Source organism: Lipotes vexillifer, unplaced genomic scaffold, assembly GCF_000442215.2.
Source record: "Lipotes vexillifer unplaced genomic scaffold, Lipotes_vexillifer_v1.1 scaffold184, whole genome shotgun sequence".
Lineage (NCBI taxonomy): Eukaryota > Metazoa > Chordata > Mammalia > Artiodactyla > Lipotidae > Lipotes > Lipotes vexillifer.
The window spans coordinates 1,252,494-1,265,072 of NW_006783561.1; the positions used below are offsets into that span (position 1 = coordinate 1,252,494).

General features: G+C 55.4%; 1 protein-coding gene across 1 annotated transcript in view; it reads right to left on the reverse strand.

Moving 5' to 3' along the window:
* Positions 1–12,579, reverse strand: part of SLIT1 (slit guidance ligand 1) — a 174,234-nt gene that overhangs the window by 46,847 nt on the left and 114,808 nt on the right. Inside the window, exons 5-12 of the mRNA XM_007456197.1 lie at positions 9,270–9,341; positions 7,751–7,822; positions 7,072–7,143; positions 6,368–6,531; positions 3,868–4,015; positions 3,194–3,265; positions 2,607–2,678; positions 245–316 (exon numbers count right to left, since the gene is read on the reverse strand). Coding sequence (XP_007456259.1) covers positions 245–316; positions 2,607–2,678; positions 3,194–3,265; positions 3,868–4,015; positions 6,368–6,531; positions 7,072–7,143; positions 7,751–7,822; positions 9,270–9,341 — 744 coding nt within the window. The remainder of the gene's footprint in view (positions 1–244; positions 317–2,606; positions 2,679–3,193; positions 3,266–3,867; positions 4,016–6,367; positions 6,532–7,071; positions 7,144–7,750; positions 7,823–9,269; positions 9,342–12,579) is intronic.

Sequence of the window (12,579 nt, forward strand, 5' to 3'; positions counted from 1 at the left end):
CAGCAGGAACACAGTTCACATCTCAGCGGCCTCTCAGCTCAGGCGTCCTGCAATCAGCTCTGCATCCACCTCTCCCTCCCTCTCTGGCCTCTGCAGAGCCCCCTAGACTCTCACAGCCTTGCCAGGCCTGCCATCCCCCAAGGTCCTTGCCTCCCACACCCTAAAGAGGCCGAAAGAGAGGCCGGAGGAATACTGCCCCCGCTCCATGGGTCCCACCCAAGGTCACTCGCATTTGGGTCCTTACAGGAGCTGTAGGGTGAACAGGCCTCCAAACACTCCCCGGGGGAGGTCTGTGATCTTGTTCCCATAGAGGACCCTGGAGAGAAGGCAGCAGAAAGGAGAGTTAGAGGACAGCCCGGCAGGCCAGGGCACAGCTCTGCAAGTCCTGCCCACACAATGGTGCCACCCCTATGCCTTTCACACGCCAGGTCCCAGCAGTGTAGGCTTGTTATAACAGTGGCCAGCAGATGGCAGTAAAGTGCGACAGGAAGGGGTCGCCGGTCCCTACTCTGCACAAAGGTACCCTATGGGCTAGAGGCAGCATGATCCCCATCACTGCGGGAGCACCCCTCCCTCACTCTCTGCCCTCACACACGGATCCCACAGAAGCCTGCAAGGGCCCCTCCGGGGAACCTCATGGGAAATTAACCTGGTTGGGGATCCAAAAGGAGATTGTTCAAAGAGAAGAAAATCCCTAGGGCAGGAAAAATTAACATATTTTCAGGGAATTACAAGCAAAAACCGGAATGCCAGAAGGCACGTGCGGTATGAGCTCCAGCGCGTCAAGCGAGTCTTTCCAGTACAGACAAAACGCCAGAAGGAAACATACCGAAGTGTTAGCTGTGCTGAGATCTGGTGGCAGGATTGCGAGTGGGTTGTTTTATGCTTTAGAATTTTCAAAGTTTTCTACATGGAGCATGAATTCCATATATAATCCGAAAAAATGCAAAGGCTCAAAAAAGACAGGCAGGCAGAAATGGGTTCAGACAGATGGTGAAAGCATCATGGGGCCTGGGGAGGGGGGTGTATTACGTTCCAATCTCACAAGCGGCCCCCCTCAGCCACCCCTGGAAACATTCTGTCTGAGTAAAAACAGAGTGTGCCATCTCTGAGATCGTTCTTGGAGGACGGCGTAGCAGGAGCTAAGTAGGATCTGGGTTGGCCCATGTGGAGAGCTCCAGTGTGGCTTGAGTAGAGGAAACAAATGGGACAGTAGCTTGGATTTTACCCAGCCAGCACCAGGAAGCCTCTGAGACATCATCAGACTCCCACTGGAAAGATCCCTCCATCTGCTGTGTGGAGTAATGCAGGGGGCAGGAATTGAGGCAGGGGAACCAGGTCAGGGCCTGACCAGGCGGACATTGTCAATGCCCACTTTTTGCATGACCTCAGCATGAAAGTTCCTATATGGTGAGGGGGCGGCTGCGACCAGATACCCATGAGCAACAGGAACCCACTTAGATGGGCTACTGTCATGTTCCGATTTAGGAGGAGATTCACTCACTTTTCAGAGGAAGACCCTGCATTCTGGCAGCCACCTTCAGGATCTGATCTCTCAGCCAAGGACAGTGACCCATCACCAGGCTGTCGTGTACAGCTGTGTAGGTTGCACACTGCACAGTTTTAGGGGTGCCATTCCCAACGGCCCCACGCACTACCTTGAACTCTATTCCAAGAGAAGAGGGTGCACACAGAAGACACTGAGCTAACAGCCTCCTGCACTGCCCCAGGGGGAGTTCCATTCTGTTCCACTTCCTAGGCCCCAAATCAACGCCAAGCCCATGTCCAGTGCTGCCAAGGGACAGGTGAAAATACTCATTCCTAAGACAAATGAATGGCCTCCATCAACAGGGAGCTAGCCTGACTATAGGACACCCTGAGTTCACTCTGTATGGAGACAAAGTACCATGGGACCTCAGAGGGTGAGGGGCTTAGTGACCCTGGGAGAGCGAGCAAGGGTTCTTGGAAAAAGAGATGAAGTAACATTTCCGAGATTAATTTTCAATGCCACACAACATTTTGTAGATTGATGGATCCCCAGCAAACTGTTGAGGGAAAGGAAATACTGGACAGGGTGGGGGAGGCAGGGGAGGCAGGAAACACTCTTCACAATCACTCATTACAACTTGAGATCAGAGCACATTTGGGACAAAAGATGTAAGCTGTGGCAGATTTCACAACTGGAGCTGGTGGTTGCCGCCATTATAGGACCCAGGCAAGGCTTAGGAGAACCAAGTGCTGGGCCTCTGTGGGGAGGCAGGGCCAACATGAAGGCTGGGCTGAGTCAGATGACTGCCACAAAGAAGGCTGGGAAAATCCCCACCGCAGAAGGGAGAGCATCACAGTTGTCAGGGGCAACAGCTCTGCCTAGCTTTTCCATGCACTCAGCCCTTGACTCCCTCCTCCCCCTCCCAGCTGCAGAGGGTCCACAAAGAGGAAGGGAAAGCTGGGTACAGCCACCCTGGTCACTGCAGCCAGAGGGAGACCCACTGAGGCTGTCTGTGCTCCTTCTCTAGTGCCCACCAGAGGGGCCCTGAGCCCTGGGCCCTGCCTGCCTCCTTGGGGGATGCCCTGGACCACTACAGAGCCTTGGCACTGCTACTCACAGCGAGTTCAGGGACCGGAGGCCCTGGAAGGCATCGGGTGCAATCTCCGAGATCTGGTTGTTGCTCAAGTCTCTGCAAGGTGAGCAGAGGAGAGACGGTGGCTGAATCTCTCAGTGGCCACCAAGTCCTGCCTGTCCCCCCTACCTCCCAGATACCACAGGAGGGCAGGGGTTTCTTTGATATTAGGAAAGAGAAGGGCCAGTTCCCCATCCACCCGAAAAACCCACGACTGGCCACTATTTCCCTGTGCAATCCAAGGGTCATGCACGGGTGGGTACCCTAGCTTTCCCCTACACACACCCCTCACAGCCTCAACTGCTTCTGTGGGTGCCCAAGCTGAAATGGTCAGCTCAGGTCACGTGCCAGACTCGGACTCAGCATCCTATTTAGGCCGCAAGACAGCCCTTCAAGAAGGTCGCACCACCGCCATCCCCACGTCACAGGTGAGCCTGGTAGGAAGGCCAGTTGATGGCTTTGCCGGGGGCTCAGCCACGGCAGGCAGAGTCAGGACCTGCCCCGGGGCTGTGGCCTGCCTGCTCCAGGCTCAGCCCCATGCTGACCCCCAGGAAACAGGAGGAGGCACTCACATCCTCCGAAGCTTTCTGTAGGGAGAGAAGGCTCCGGGGGGGATGGACTTGATCCCATTGAGCTCCAGGCGGCTGCAGAGAGAGAACACAGAGGAAGGACAAGGACAGGTCATCCCACCCCTGCCGTTGCCCAAACCAGGCCCTTTGCCCGCCAGCCCCTGCTCCCACCCTCCATCTGGAGGTAGGGGGGCTGGCACAGGCAGAGAAAAGGGACAGGTTTTCGAGCTCCATTATCCCAGGCTGCCATGGTTGAAAGGGGCTCACCAATGATGCTAGTACTAAGAAACCAATTCTTTTTTTTTTTTTTGGCCGCACCACGGGGCTTGCAGGATCTCAGTTCCCCGACCAGGGATCGAACCCGTGCCCCCTGCAGTGGAAGCGAGGAGTCTTAACCACTGGACCGCCAGGGAAGTCCCTAAGAAACCAGTTCTAGCAGACTCACCCAGCTGGGCTGGACAGATGGACCACAGAGGGATACCCCTCTCCAACCCTCCAGAGTTGCAAGCCTTGGGCAGACAACTCGGCCCAGCTGAGGCAAAGCATTTCTTCTCTGTTTGCACTGAGGGGCCTCAGGGCAAGGCTTGGGGTAGTGCCTGCACTGGCTCTTCACTGGCCCACCACAGCCTGGCCTGGCCGGAGGGGTGCATCCCAGCGCCTGCCCTGCCTGTACTCACATCTCCGTCATGGTGTCAGGCAGGTTGGCGGGGATGGCGGTGAGGCCTTTGCCACGACAATCCACAATGCCGTTGCTACAGGTGCACATGGCTGGGCAGGAGCCGGAGGAGAGGGTGCAGGAAGGCACGTGCCCCGCCTCCCCCTGGCCTGTGGAAACAGTGGGCTGTGACCTCAGGGGGCCCTGGGCCAGGACCTCCCTTCCCAGATACGGACTGATGGATGGGGACAAGGTGCTTCTCTAAATGACGATGAACCAGAGGAGATCACCAAGGACCATGATGTAACTCTGCAGGTGCCTGGTACATAGCAGGTACTTGTTTGCTGAACTTGAATCTGAACATAACTGTGCTACATGAGCATGTGATTTGCACGCTAGGAAATCCTACCCTCAGTTCTGAGGCTCCAGGCTCTAGTCCAAGTCACTCAACACTTCTGGCCTGAGTATGACAAGCACCATGTTTATTGAGCACTTACTCTGTGCCACATGCCATAAGTGTCGTATATGCAGTATCTCGTTGAATCCTACTGCAAAGAGCATGATATCATTGTGGCCACTTTACAGGTGAGAAAACTGAGTCCTCAACATTAATTAATTAGCACATGAAATTCACACATCCTCAACATTAATTAATAGCACATGGAATCTCACCACATAGGTGGTGAGATCAGGGTGAAGCCCAGTGTCTGATGTTAAGGACCCACACTTTTTTAAACCGAGGTATCATTGGTTATACCAAGTGCACCATCGTAAGTGTATAGCTGGCTGCATTTCCACATGTGGGTACAGCCACAGAACTGCCCCCCACCCCCGACATGGAATATTTCTATCACCCAAGAAGGTTCCCTCATGCTCCTTCCCTGAGGTAGCCGTTATTCTGAGATCTATCACCAAAGATTTGCTCTGCTCGTTTGTGGACTGAACATAAAGGAAACCAGACAGCAGGCTCTCTTGCATCTGGCTTCTTGCACTCAATGTAAAATCTCCGAGATTTGCCCATGTTGCTGTGTAGTTTGTTCTTTTCTATTGCTGACTCATAGTCTATTGCATGGATATGCCATCATGGGCTAATCCAGTCTCCTGTTGGTGGACATTTGGGCAATCTCCAAGTCTGGGATATTATGAAAAACACTGCTTGGATGTTCTTGGACGTGTGTTTGGCAGAACATGTGCACATACCTAGCAGTGGAGCTGCAGAATCACGTCTCACACACGCCGTAGCCCTGAGCACGGCGGTGTTCGAGCGCAGTCTCGGGGGCTGCCGGTGCTGAGGGTGAGGGGACAGCCCCCCCACCCCCGAGCCTCACCCTGAGGAGAGGAGGCCGAGCTCTGTGTGGCTGGCGGGCTCAGATCCACACGCTTGGGAGGAACGGGCAGCCCCTAATCCTCTGTCACGGATTTGTGAGCCGGTCATTCACTCAGCAAACATCCCTTGCGCATCTATCTCTCTGTGTCAAGTGTGAGCACAGTACTAAGAAATGGCCAGAGAACACAGCACATGTACCCATGTTTTCATGGACTTTGCAATCAGTCTATGCGGGACTCCCTCTGGGGCCAGGGAAGGCTCCCTGGGCCCTGCAGGTTGAGGAGGGAGCAGCAAGGCGGGGAGGATGTAACCAGCAGGGAAACAGCCTGCCAGGAGGCCAGGGTGGGAGGCACCTGCTCCCGGGAGGGGCAGAGGCAGGCACCACTGAGACGCAACAGTGAGGAAGCCACCAGGCAGAGGAGGCACAGATGACCTCGTCCAGCCTCGCAGAGCTGGAGGGCAGTTTGGACTCTCCTAGGAGCACTGAAAGGCCAGGTAAGGACAAAGCAACAGCAACCAGCCCAAACCGGTGGCTCTCTTTAGGTCTTTCTGGCTACAGTAAGGAGATTGGAGGGGCCAGAAAGGAAGTGGGGTGGCCAGGCAGGAGGCTCTCCCAGGACCCCAGGTGGAAGATGGAGGTACGGACTCTGGGGTCCATTTCACTTCGAACCAAGGCTAGAAGGCCCAATTTAATGACTTTTCCAGATAGCAGGGGTGAGACAATGGGGGATGGGACAGGGGGTAATAGGAGGGGGCAAGGAGTGGGTGGAGGGAGGGGTGGGAGGCGAGGGTGGGAGGGCTGGGTAGAAGCAAAGAAGCAAAAGGGAGACACTGAGTAGAAGGGATGGGGCAGAAGGAGACAATGGGTGGGGACAGGAAAGAAGTGATGGGTAGGAGACAGTAGGGGAAATGCAGTGGAGGCAAGAGGTGATGTGGAGACAGAGGTGATGGGTGAGACAACGGATGCGGAAGGAAGAGAGCAGTGAGGACAGGACACAGGGAGTAGGGACAGGATAGGACACGAGCGAGGGCAGGAGACGGCGGGATGTCCTCACCCCATCCATGGATGAGGACAGGAGGTCACGGGTGGGCCAGATGTTAATGCGTGCTGACAGGAGGTTAGTGGGAGGGAACAGGAGGTGGGGCGGGGGGCAGGCGAAGGGCAGCCGAGAGCCCCAGCAGGGCCTGCACCCACCTGAGCAGCTGAACTCACTCTTCTGGACCTCGGCCACGTTGAGGCCGCGCAGGCTGGCAGGGCCCGAGCACTGGGTGAAGAGCCCGATGGTTGGCCGCTGCCTCAGCCACTGGGAGAGCCAGGCCAGGTGGCAGTCGCAGAACAGGTGGTTGGAGTGCAGGCGGCTGCGGGGGGGAGGGAGGAGACAGGGTGGCTCACGACCCACCTGGGCCCCCAGCCCCTGGCTGCACAGTGGGAGCCCCTTCGCCCACGGGGTAGGGGGCCGAGCCCCTGGCGCTTCACTCGGTCGGGGCCCGGCCTACACCCAGTCAGCTGCGCGGCTCAGCCCCGACTTGAGGATTATCTGCAGCAGCGGGAAACTTCCCAGCAGCTGCCCCTTCCCTCCCAACGGGCTCGGCGGGTGAGAGGGGGCACCCCTTTGGCTGGAGTGTGCCCAGTGAAGATGCGTCTCACTGAGCTCACGTAGACCCACTGCCCAAATCACCTAACTCATCTTCAAACACAAAAACAAATCATTTGTTGTCCAACGAAAACATCAACTATAAATGACATTCGACGTCCTTCCGTTGTAGATCACCTCCCCCTCCCCCAACTCCACTCAGCCCCCACCCTGAGGTGGCCTCCGGGGGTGCAGAGGAGGCCGAGCTCCTTCCCCTCCCCCCCTGCTCGGCACTGTGCTCCCGGCCGCCCCGGGGCTGACTCACAAGGTCCGCAGCTTGGGCATGTGGTTGAAGCTGGACACGGGGATGGTGGTGATGCTGTTATTGTTCAGAGTCCTGAAAGAGGGAAGCCAGAGTCACTGAGCATCCGCCCAGCAGTAAGCCGCGTGGGAAGGACGGGCACAGCTTCTCCCTCACACTGTGGCTCACAGCACGCCCTTGAGGTGACCAGCCCTGGGCTGGACCCGGGGGCTACGCCGGAGAGCCACCCTCAGGGAGACCCCTGAGCTGGGACAGTGATGAAGAGGCAGCTGCACCACAGACCCCCAGGCTGGTAGGACACGGGAGAGGGGCGCACAGAAGGTGAGGATGGGTGCAGGCTCTGGCTGGCCTGGAAGAAAGCGTGGGGTTTGGACAAATGGAGGGAGAAAGGCGAGGCACTGCAGCCTTGTGTGTTAGAAACTCCAGAGAGACACAGCCACTCGCTCTGGGCTTCATCAAGAGCAGTTTAAGCCTGGGTCACACTGCCACAGGCATGACCCCAGGAGTACATGCCCTTCCGTCCTTAGCGACAAGTCTAGGAGAGCAGAGAGCAGGCCTCTGCCCTGGGCCTGGCACCCACCTCCCAGGCCTCCCGCCTCCTGTGGGGCTTCCCAGCCCGAACACCAGCTGCCTGGGCCTCAGCGCTCTCCTGCCTCTGCTTCCCTTCCTATGTTTCACTTACAGCACTTCCAGCCCCCGCAGAGCCCGGAAAGCTCCTTCCTCAATGCAGCTGATCTGGTTCTTGTCCAGCTGTCTGTGGAGCAAAGGAAGGTTACAGAGAGGGTGGCTTGTTGCCTACAGCGGGGATGTCCAGACATTCTGATCAACCACTCCATTAGTTTAAAAAAATAAAAGACCTGACCCCAATCATTTGTCCAGTACATATGTGTTGATCCAAATAGTAAATGTTGATAAAAGCTTAAATTCGTTCTCATTTTTAGTTAAAACAGTAAGTATAAATAAGTTATATTATACTCCTCTCCCCAACCTTGAATATTTCCTGGGGAGCAGGCACCGCCCCCACTTTGAAGACCACCTAGAGGGTGCTTGCTGGTGGCTGTAAAATCAGAGTCTGTCACGGGAGCCATGGCAGCCACAGCCGGCAAACAGATTTCAGCCTGAGTGCCAAGTGAGACCGACTCACAGTGGCTACCTGGACTGCTGCTCCCAGAATAAACTGCAGCTGTGATTGGGCTCCTTGGGAAAGAATGTGGTGATCAATTACCAATGTCTACTACAGGCACGAGGGTCAGGGAGTGACAAGTGTGCCAGGCATTTGCCATCACTATGGCAGTCAGACCTGGGTTGGGGTGGAGTGTAAGCCTGGATCAGAATAAATTTGAGTAATAGAAATAAACCATTATATTTAAATAGCATTTGGCTTCCCTGGTGGCACAGTGGTTAAGAGTCCGCCTGCCAATGCAGGGGACACGGGTTCAAGCCCTGGTCTGGGAAGATCCCACATGCTTAGCTGCGGAGCAACTAAGCCCGTGCGCCACAACTACTGAGCCTGCGCTCTTAGAGCCTCTAAGCCACAACTACTGAGCCCACGTGCCACAACTACTGAAGCCTGTACGCCTAGAGCCTGTGTTCTGCAACAACAGAAGCCACCGCAGCGAGAGGCCCACACACCACAACGAAGAGTAGCCCCTGCTCACCGCAACTAGAGAAAAGCCCGCGCGCAGTAACAAAGACCCAACGCAGCCAAAAATAAAATAAAATAAATAAATTTTTAAAAATAGCACTCAACAAAGTGTATTTATTTCCATATCTCATTTAAACCTCAGAGCAAGCTTGTGAAATAAATATGATGTCCCCATTTTGCAAAACAATATATAGAGGCTCAGTGAAGTTAACTGACTCGCAGCAGCTTATACAATATGGACCTGCAAGAAAACATTCAGACCCAGCTCTCCCCACCCACTGGAGGGTAAGGGCACAGAGACTGTCCATTGCAATGGAACAAGGACATCACCCAAGCACCCCACAGTTCATGACACTCCCTTCCACCTGGCCCCCAAAGGATGCCTGTTTCCTCCAGCCCCAGACTGTTCCAGAAGGCCATGCTGGCATGAGCCATCTCAGAGCCCAGGCCAGCTCCTCGTTTGCCTGGACCACAGGGCTTGGGGAGACCCATAAGGATGCTGACAGGGATGGCCCGACAGTCCCCAAGCCCCTCTCCCTCCCAGGCCCATACTCACAAATTTTTGAGGTCTGTGGCTCCACGAAAAGCCTTTCTGGGGATGGCCTGGATGCTGTTCTCACTCAGGTCCCTGCGAGGACAAGGCCAGAGGGAGAACACTGTCAGAAAAGATTTCTCCAGAGTGCCCTGATGAGTCAGGGAGGTCAAGCAGGCCAGACAGTGCCCAGACCAGACACAGCTGTATCCCAGCACCTGGGACAGTGCTTGGCATGCAAAGATCACTGGGTAAACATTTGTCGAATGAATGAATGAGTGAATAAATGAGCTGGAACTCGGGCCCCAGCCACCTCCCCTTCTCTGGGCAGAGGGATTGCAGCTGGGGGGTGCAGCCTGGGGCAGCAGGGATCAGCTCTGCCAGCCCCCAAGCCTGCCCACCAGACCCACCAGGGTCAGCTCAGCCCCCAAGGCATCGTCCAGGGCTGCAAAGGAGCAAGCAAACAAGGAGCTTCTCGACGGGGCCCACAGCTGCCCTGAGACCTACGGCAAGTCTATCTACCGTTCCTGATCTGTTTTACTGACCAGGAATGGAGGCTTCAGAAGAAGGCACAGCTGGACCCCAGATAACCCAGCCAGTAGGTGGCTCACCAGGTTGTGAACTCCAGGCTGGGTCTGCCTCCAGACCCCATGGTCTCGGGGACTGCAGGGGGCAGGGCTGCCACTGAGCCTGGATCCACACGGGGCACTGAGCGTGCTGGCCTAGGGACTGCTGTGCTGCATCCCTGCCCTGGGGCTTGGAGGGCAGGGACCTCTGAGGACTCCATCACCTCCCCATTATCAAAGTCCTGAAGTGAGGGAGGAGGCGTTGCAGGGACTCAGCAACTCAGCTTCCACTCCCCAGCAGGATTGGGCCTCAGGCACCTGTCCACCTGCCTCTCCTCCGCCTCTCAATCCTCACTGCGGAACACTGCCCCTTTGCTTCCCACCGTGCTGATAACAACTGCCCCCCAACGCCTGCACCGCCCGGCGTGTCACAAGTATGAGTGCGCCTGAGCCTCGCACTAACCGTGGGGCAAATACTACTGCTGTCCCCCTTTCACAAAGGACAAGAGGGAGGCTCAGGGAAGTTACACAGCTTTTTTGAGGGAACACTGCCGGGTGGCGGCTCCAGAATCTGAAACTGGCAGTCAGGTTCCAGAGCCTCCCCTCGCACAGCAGCCCTGGGAGGAACTGCGACCTCAGACGGCCAGGGCTGCCTGTCCCCACGTGGGACGGGCAGTTCTGCAGACCCCGGACCCTCCTCCTGGGCCAGGCCCATGGGGCTTTGACCGTCTCCATCCTTTCAACCATCCACCCCACGGGCCTCAGGGTTCACCTAAATCTGAGAACACAGCCCACAGGGCCACTCAGCGCGCTGTCCCCTGAGCTGCGGGAACAGCTCCCCTCTGCCTGGGTTTTTCTGCTGAGACAACAAAACAGAAGCATCGCAGCAGAGCGCATGGGGCCCTGACCTCAGAAAGGCAGGTTCGAATCCCGGTTCCCCACCTCTTGGCTGCGCATCTGTGGCTCAGCCTTTCCCTCCTGAGCCCCAGTTTCCTTGTGTGCAAAGTGGGGGAATACAAGCCTTGCAAGGCCTGCCCCACAAACCGCCCCAAACCCTGCCCCCTGCACAGAGTGTGAGCTAACCTCTGTGAGCTCCCTGCCCTCCAAACCCTGACCCCTCCTGTCCCCCAGCTGCCTAACCGGCCCCAAGCACCTGTGGTCCAAAAGGGCTTTGTCACCAACACACCCCCCTGTTCCCTGCTTGGTCTCTCCTTGAAGGAAGGCGTCTCAAGCCTGTGACACAGCCTCTCCTCTCTCTCCTCCAAAACTACATTCCCGCTGTGTCTGGCTTCACTATAACAGGCCTGTGCCTGTCCCTTGATGTGACAGCAGCTTCTCTCCCCTCTCCCCCGTGGCCTCCCAGGTTTCAGAAATATGGAGGGTGCCCAGGAGTGGGGACCTCTGGTAGCACCCTCATCTAAGCCCTAGCTAGCAGTTCGCCTTTCAACCAAGCCTGGGAGGAAACTCTGGGCTGACAACTCGCAACCATTATTCCGTTTAATCCTCACTACAATCCTGCAAGAAGGTTTCTCCCTTGTATCGACTAGTTATTGATTTAGGCCAACCTTGTTCCAGAAAGGCTTTAAGGTGACTTATAGGGATTTATAAAACAGCAAGAGAGCAGGAGTGAAAAGTAGGGCAAAGAAAAGACAAATCAATATCGGACACCAAGCACGCAGCACCACGTGATCCACACAGCTGCCTGGTCGGGACAGGGGGTAGGTTCTAAGCTTTCTGAGAGCTGATGTGAAAAGGGAAAACTGGTCAGTTAACTGCATCCCCGATATATGTATAAATTCAAAAGAACCAGTTTCTCGGGAGTAGAGCTGTTTTTGGCACTAAGATGAGACAAGAATTTCTCCAGGGGTCTTTATAAAAAATGACTGTGTGTCCTAATCAATAATGCTAGATCCTTATAATAAATGGGTTTCAAATGTCTGTTTCTTATAATAACATCACATCAAAGTATGATTCAGGCAGAGCAATTCTATAAGGATACACGCTGGGAGCTAAGTGGGGAAGGGAGGGGCAGGAACGGTCTGTCAAAGGCAGGACGAATCGAGCCTGGCATGATCCAGGAGTAGCTGAGAGCAGGAGGTGCTGGGAAGAGAGTGTTGGCAGGAAAAAGCCTTGCAGACCAGAGAAGGCGACAGGTTAGACCAGAGAGGGGTGTGATCTGATGGCCTTTTAGACATGGCTCTGGGGCACCAAAGCTTATAGAGAAAAGACGCTGCCCCCAGTGGACACCAAGTGCCAATTACTGAGGTGAGGGTCCAGGGCTGGGTGTGGATCCACCAGGGCCAGGCCACAGTAGTGAGCCGGTGCTCACACTGTTAAAATGAGTAAAGGAAACTGAATTTGAGACCTTAAAGAGGCCAGCCTCTAGATCAGAGGGAAACAGGTGAGCCTTGAAAGGCGGATGAAAATGCAGAGTGCTGACAGCAGAGAGGGTGGTGGAGAGAACCCGAACTCTGCAATGGAAGGATCTAAGTCCAGTTCCTGCTTCTGCCATTTACATTAGAAGTTACATGCCCGAGAGCTTCAATTTCCCTATTTGTAATATGGGGATTAAAATATCTACCACGCAGGGCTTTGAAGGTTAAGAGAGTTCATGGAAATATTTATGCTTTTGTCCTAGTACCTCCATTTGGCAATCTTTAAGAAATGCTGGGGACTTCTTTGGTGGTCCAATGGTTAAGACTTTGCCTTCAAATGCAGCAGGTGCAGGTTCGATCCCTGGCCAGGGGGGTGGGGGGGTGGGTGGGTGG